Source organism: Trachymyrmex septentrionalis, unplaced genomic scaffold (assembly GCF_001594115.1).
Source record: "Trachymyrmex septentrionalis isolate Tsep2-gDNA-1 unplaced genomic scaffold, Tsep1.0 scaffold131, whole genome shotgun sequence".
NCBI lineage: Eukaryota > Metazoa > Arthropoda > Insecta > Hymenoptera > Formicidae > Trachymyrmex > Trachymyrmex septentrionalis.
In genome coordinates this window covers 1,821,995-1,828,695 of record NW_017304450.1, presented here as the reverse complement: position 1 = coordinate 1,828,695, position 6,701 = coordinate 1,821,995, and the positions used below count along the sequence as shown (strand labels likewise).

Sequence of the window (6,701 nt, the reverse complement as noted above, 5' to 3'; positions counted from 1 at the left end):
TTTACGATCTCCGCATCGATCAATTGCTCCAGAAAACCAACGGCTCTTATGAATAAATTAATATTTTTTTCCTCCTGAATACCAAATTTGTTTATAAAGATCTCTGTAAAATAATTTTTATATCATAAAATATATTAATTTGTAGAATAGAAATAAACAGTGGAAATAGATCGATAAGATTAAAACTTAAAACACAATCAAATATGGCATTCTTCATTCAATGAAGAATGCCATTATTCGATTGAAGCGGATCTTAATGTGCTCAAATCTTATTATATATTGCTTATACTATTTAAATAATAAAAGCTATATTATTATTCTGCTCATATAATGCGTTTTCGAACCAAAAAATTTTTGGCGCGCGATATGCAGAATCAAAAAATATTTAAATTTACATAAATAAAATATTTGAACACTAAAATCCGCTTCGACCGGCATTCTTCATTTACCTGTTTGAATATAAATAAATTTTACATAAGTAAATATATATAATTAAATAATTATATAAATTGTGATAAGATGTATACCCATAAGTAAGCTATATATCTTTGTTTTACTAAAATTCAGTTTCTTATTTTCATTTTTTTGTCGACCAAATGCAGTGAACAGAATTTGAACATTTTTTGACATTATCGATATAGTATTGTGAACCGCCTTTTTATATGTAGAAGCTACGCTAACATATCTTTCAAATAATGAATGCTTACTATAGTAAGCAAATGTTGAAAAAATGGTTATATTCATTATAATTATGATTGCAATTATCACATAAAAATGATTATTTTATCTATCATACGCATTTTCATATTTTACTATATTAATATTTGAAATTATCACAAATTATAGTACAATCTTTTTACGGGTTGATAGAACTATATATACAATATAAGGTTATTGTTACTAACATTATAGTAATAATAACTATAAAAATGATGCTCTTAACTATAATTATTTTACCATACAATTATAGTCACAAATACGATATATTTTTCTCTCAGTGTAGAATAAAGTGAGTATAAAGAGAGTGGCGCTAATGCATATGCTTAGCCACGCCATAGAAGGTTGATTAGAAAGAAAACAACGTTACAGAAAGAAGAGATTAAGATGAAAAATTGCGTCCATATAGGATAGATATAGGATACAAAATGGCGATTTCCGGTTAATTGGCGTCACACTCTTTATACCTAATATTCGAGAATTTAGCGTGATTTGATTAATGTTACGCAAAGACGTAGAGAATGGATTGCGCAATCCGTGTGTCAAAATGGTCGATAAAAGTAAGCGAGAGGGATCATGGAAGACGGTCATCTCTATCTCTTTTCATTTAACGATTTAATGGAAGAGAGAATGAGAAAGAGATTGACCATCTTTCATGGTCCTTCTCTCTCATTATTGTCGACTGTATTTAAATACTAGTTAGATACGGATTGCGCAGTCCATTCTCTATGGGCGAGTTCAAGACGGCAAAGCGGCTGGGCATGCTTGTCGAGCGAATGAGCATAATTGGTTCTTACCTGTGGATCCAACCAATCATGTTTAATTGCTTGGTGAGCAGACAGCCGCTTTGTCGACTTGAATGCGCCCTATGTCTTTGGTGCCACGTGACTGCCTACACAATGGTGGCACCAATATCGAATTCTGTTCACCCATCGTGAACGGGCAGATAATAAAAGCTGTAGTATTAGCTGTAGTATTTAACTACAGCTGTATATAACATAAATGTAATCAGATTTCATTTATTTACTTTTTGGAATATAAAAAAGAATCTATATTTTTTATTTATTATATACTTAGAAAATTCATAAAATAAAAAATATTTTTAGAATATCAAAATTGTAATTAAGTATTTTAGAAATATTAGAAGTATATATAACCTTTTGCTATATTTTTAAAAAAGAAAACTCTAAGGGCCATGGCCCTCGTGGATCCATCATTGCCATTTATGTGTCTACATGCTGTAATTCTCTCTCGAGAATTCTTATAATTCTGTAACAAGGAAGAAAGGACTTTACAGAAAATTAAAATAACATTTATCATATAAATAAGTAACAAAAATATGAAATATCTATTACATCAATGATAAATTTGATGTAAGTAACAAATAAAGGAAAAGAGAAAGTTTTTATTCTTAAAATCCTACTAATTAACTTTTTTAATAAAATATTTATAAATACTATATACGAGGGTGGTCTAAAAAATCCGTGCAAAAGTAAAAACTACTTAATATTTCGGGATAAAACTTTTTTATTTTTCAATATAGTCTCCTTTTAGGCTTATACACTTCGTCCAACGCTGCTCCAATTTGTTAATCCCTTCTGAATAATAGGATTGGTTCAACTGTGCAAAATAGACATTCGTTTCCGCAATCACCTCCTGATTTGAATAAAATCTCCTTCCCGCTAGCCATTTCTTCAAATTGGGGAACAAGTAATAGTCCGAGGAAGCCAAATCTGGAGAATAAGAGGGATGCGGAACGAATTGGAACCTTAATTTCATCAATTTTGCGGCTAAATCTTAACTACAGAGAAGTGAGCTGGTGTATTGTCGGGATGGAAAAGGACTTTTTTGTGGGCCAATCGTGAACGTTTTTTTTTTGCAGCTCGATTTTTAAACAGTCCAATAACGATGAATAATATGTATTTGTAATAGTTTTACTTTTTTCCACATAGTCGACGAGGATTATTCTTTGCGAATCCCAAAAGACGGTCGCCATAACCTTCCCGGCCGAAGGAACGGTCTTCACTTTCTTTGGTGCAGATTCTCCTGGTAACCCATTGTTTAGACTGTTGTTTTGTCTCTGGCGTGTAGTGATGTATCCATGTTTCCATGTATTCCATGTCCACAGTGACGAAACGATGCCTAAAGTCCTGTGGATTCCGCTGATACAGCTGCAAATAGTCCTTGGAACATCTCATACGATTTCGTTTTTGGTCAACTGTGAGCAATCGCGACATCCATCTTGCGAATAACTTGTTCCTGCCCAAATGATTATGTACTCGTTCAATCGAGATACCTATAGCACTAGCAATCTTATGCACGTTCATTCTTCTGTCATCCAACACTATATCATGAATTTTTTTCAATAATATCTGGAGTAATGGCCTCAACAGGACATCCAGAACGTTCAGCGTCATTTGTGCTCATATGGCCACTGCGAAATGTTTAAAATCATTTATAAATTGTTCTAATCGAAGGTGCAAATTCACTATAATGTCAATCAAGCTTCTCTTTAGCCTTCTGAGGCGATTTGCCTTTCATAAAGTAATGTTTGATCAACACACGAAATTCTTTTTCATCCATTTTTTAGAAATTACTCGACTTCCTCGATACGAAAGTCAAATACAAAGAAATAGACCGATTTGACTTGGTATGTGTTTTTTTAAAAGATACTACTAACTGAAAATAACCTTAATACGGACCCATGATGCCATCTCTCTTTGCACGAACTTTTCAAACCTTCGTACTTACAAACATTTTTTTGATTGAACAATAACTTCTTGTTGAAATTCTAGGAATTTATATTCTAGGATATTCTCGAGAAATTAGACTTCTAGGAATCAGTAACCCAGTAAACGAGAATGGATTAAAATTTTTTAATGCGTACTTTAAATCCATGAAAATGGATTGAATGGATTGAAATGGATTGGACCCGAGCTGACACTACTTTAATATTAAAAAAAAAAACATTTATATTTAAAAGTTACAAATTTTATTCCTAAGACATTTATAATAATTATATCTGAAATTAACTACTTCAAATTGGTATTAAAAAACGCACTTTAGTGGAATTTGAACCTGAGACCTCTGAATCTTCTACGTTACCTGCTACACCATTTCTTCAATTGATAAATGTGTTATTCATTCTCTATCATCTTCATTCTCTATCTTCAATTACAACCAGCTAAACCAGTGCACGAAATTATATAGATATAATAAAAATATTATTAACAATATGATTGGAAATGGAAAAATATTATTATTTAACAGACATAATAAAATATAAACAATTTACATTATAATGACACAACATTGGGTAAGTATCGGATAATCTAATCTTGCTTGGCCGATGTCACGCGCCGTCATCAGCGTAATATTCGAGCTGTGTTTGATTTGGTTTACGAGTGTTCATCGATCATTCATTTTACTATTAATCAAAGAGAAACAAAAGAACATAACTTAATTATTTTTACGTTACAACTTTTTTGAAGTTATAATAGTTGGATTAAAACAAAAAATTTCCTACTTATAATTTTGAATAATTTAAGTAGCATTTATGGTTTATTTTTAAATGAAAACTTTTTCTATTCAATTAGATTGAAAAACTGCATTTCATATTCAGAATATTGAGAAGTATTCAAGAAATGGCTGATATTATTACTAGAGTCAACTGGATTGAAAAACTGTATTTCCTATTCAGAATTGAATTAAACAGTATTTACGATGCATAGAAATGACCGATATTTTTAGATTCAATTGGATTGAAGGACTGCATTTTCTATTCACAATTTTGAATTGAGCAATATTCACGATGCACACAAAATACTATAATATTATTTTTAGATTGAAAAGCATAGAAATATACTCTATGCCGTTTCTATAAATAAATAAAAATGCATTAAAGATTGAAAAGGAATAGACATTTGTTTCATGCAATTCCTATAAATGAATAAAAATGTATTCAGGATTGAAAAGGATTTATTTTAACATTCATGAATCTGTATTTCTAAAAATCTAAATCCATTTTAATCCATTTCAATCTATTCTCGTTTGCTGGGAACACTATCGAGTTCTAATCTCTATCGTACTTGTCATTTCTATGTTGAATATTCAACCAAAATCCGTCCTTCGGCATCATTAGCAGATTTTTCTCGCTAAATTTAATTGACGAAGCTTTGGCGCATTGTTTCAGTTCACATCGTGCTAGTAGATAAAATAGCACGACTTTGATCATCAACAAACTGAATCTTCTGCCAATGCACATTCTCGGCCCTAATCCAAATGGAAAATAAAATGGAGGATCATGATTGTTATTTAAAAATCTTTCTGGACGAAATTCTTCAGGATTATCATAATATTTTTCATCATGATGAATCGCATTCAACGGAATCCAAATAATCATGCCCTTGTTTATAGTGAAAGACTTCTCGCCCGGCAATGCAGGTGGCAATTTATAAGCTTTTCCACACTCTCTTTCCATAACAGAAGGTGAAAAAAGTCTGAGAGCTTCCTTTATTACTGCATCTAAATATTTGAGTTTATTAACAGCCTCGTAAGTTACGTTTCCGTCCGATTCGTTCAAGAGCTCATCTATCTCTTGTCGCAATTTGACCTGAACACTTGGATTAGCTACGATTTGGTACGTTATAAAAGACATCACGCTTGAACTAGTTTCAGAGCCAGCGAAATAGAAAGCGTAGGCTTGCGCGACAATATCGTCCACATCCAATTGTATTTGACCCTCTTTGCCTCTGTTATTCAGTATTAATTGTATCATATCTGACTGTAAAATGTGTTCAGCATCGCGAATGACAATCTCGTTCTTTATTCTGCTTTCAAAATATTTCATTTTTTGATTATTTAAAAGTTTTATATTAAGTATTCGTCCGAGCTTTGGAAAGGCTCTAATAAAAATGTACTTTATGATGAGTAATGCTGATATATGAGTTATATCTTTGCCACTAACATAGAACTTATTTGCCGGATCTCTTATAGAATCGATCTTCATTCCGTAAATACATAAGGCAATGACATCATTCGTATATCTATCAAAGACATCTTTCATATTAACGTCGCTTTTGTCAGCTGGTAGTGTTGACATCAATTCAGCAAAATCCGCAGCATGTTTCGACATCAAAGAAAACATAGTCTTCATCTTACTGGACGTAAAGAACGGAGATAGTAGTTTTTTTACGTGCCGCCACTTTGTGTTTTGTAGGCCAAACAGATTTTGTGAAAGCACATAGTCATTAGCATCAACGAAAATGGAATTATTGGTAAACGAATCGAAATTCTTAACGATAACATCCTTGATCAATTCTGGATCACGGAGCATAAGAACTGGCTTCGTTGTAGCGTAGAATCCAATGTATTTTGCGTCTCGATTCAGATTGTATATTTTTCTGGTGAAATTGGCAAATGACATTCGGCGAAATATAATTAGTACCATGACACTTAGTATTGGAATAAATGGTATATGGATAATACCATGTCTTTTAAAAAAATTAAACTTTCTGAACAGATAATAAGTGACGAGAACGCTAATCACGATTGATAACACTGAGATCGACCAGTATTCCATGATAAGTATATATATTCGAAAACTTTATATTTTATAAGAATTAGAATGATACTTATTTAAAGTTCAACAAAACTATTCGCGAGATTGACGAAATATATAGCAGTGTTGTTGATATCAACATCTAGAAGCGACTGTCTGCACATTTCCAGCACCTGTTTTATACTTTTACATTTTTTTTAGTAATTAAATGCTTTAATTATACATCTGAGTCTTTTTATTTCTAAGCTCTGCACAGGTGATAGTGCGAATGGGGAAACCAGGGGATAAGAGAGGGAGAAAATACATCTACGACATGGCGGCCGCGAGGAAAGAGCTATCCGCGTATTGCTATGTACGGAGCACGGAGTAATGAGGAGATCAACCTCGAGGTCTAAAAGTGGGCTCGAAACACGGTATAGGAAAA

At 32.2% G+C, this 6,701-nt stretch overlaps 1 protein-coding gene across 2 annotated transcripts; it reads right to left on the bottom strand.

The window, feature by feature from the left end:
- LOC108756988 (cytochrome P450 9e2-like) lies at positions 1-6,298 on the bottom strand. Of its 2 annotated transcripts, XR_001939875.1 has the most exons (3): positions 4,806-6,298; positions 1,875-1,986; positions 1-103 (listed from the first exon to the last, which is right to left on the bottom strand). XR_001939875.1 is itself a non-coding variant. In XM_018501208.1 (2 exons), exons 1-2 carry the CDS (start codon positions 6,296-6,298, stop codon positions 4,790-4,792), a joined length of 1,419 nt encoding a protein of 472 aa, XP_018356710.1. The 2 variants fall into 2 exon arrangements, 1 of the variants encoding a protein (XP_018356710.1); XM_018501208.1 differs by lacking the exons at positions 1-103; positions 1,875-1,986 and having other exon boundaries at positions 4,790-5,546; positions 5,637-6,298.
- Positions 6,299-6,701: the final 403 nt, after the last annotated feature.

What these genes read in the sequence shown, in the direction of transcription:
- LOC108756988 (XM_018501208.1), bottom strand. Translation starts at nt 6,298, where the DNA reads ATGGAATACTGGTCGATCTCAGTGTTATCAATCGTGATTAGCGTTCTC. An exon ending in TCAGCATTACTCATCATAAA is followed by an intron (nt 5,547 to 5,636) that starts GTACATTTTTAT and finishes TTTTGAAAGCAG; the next exon opens with AATAAAGAACGAGATTGTCA.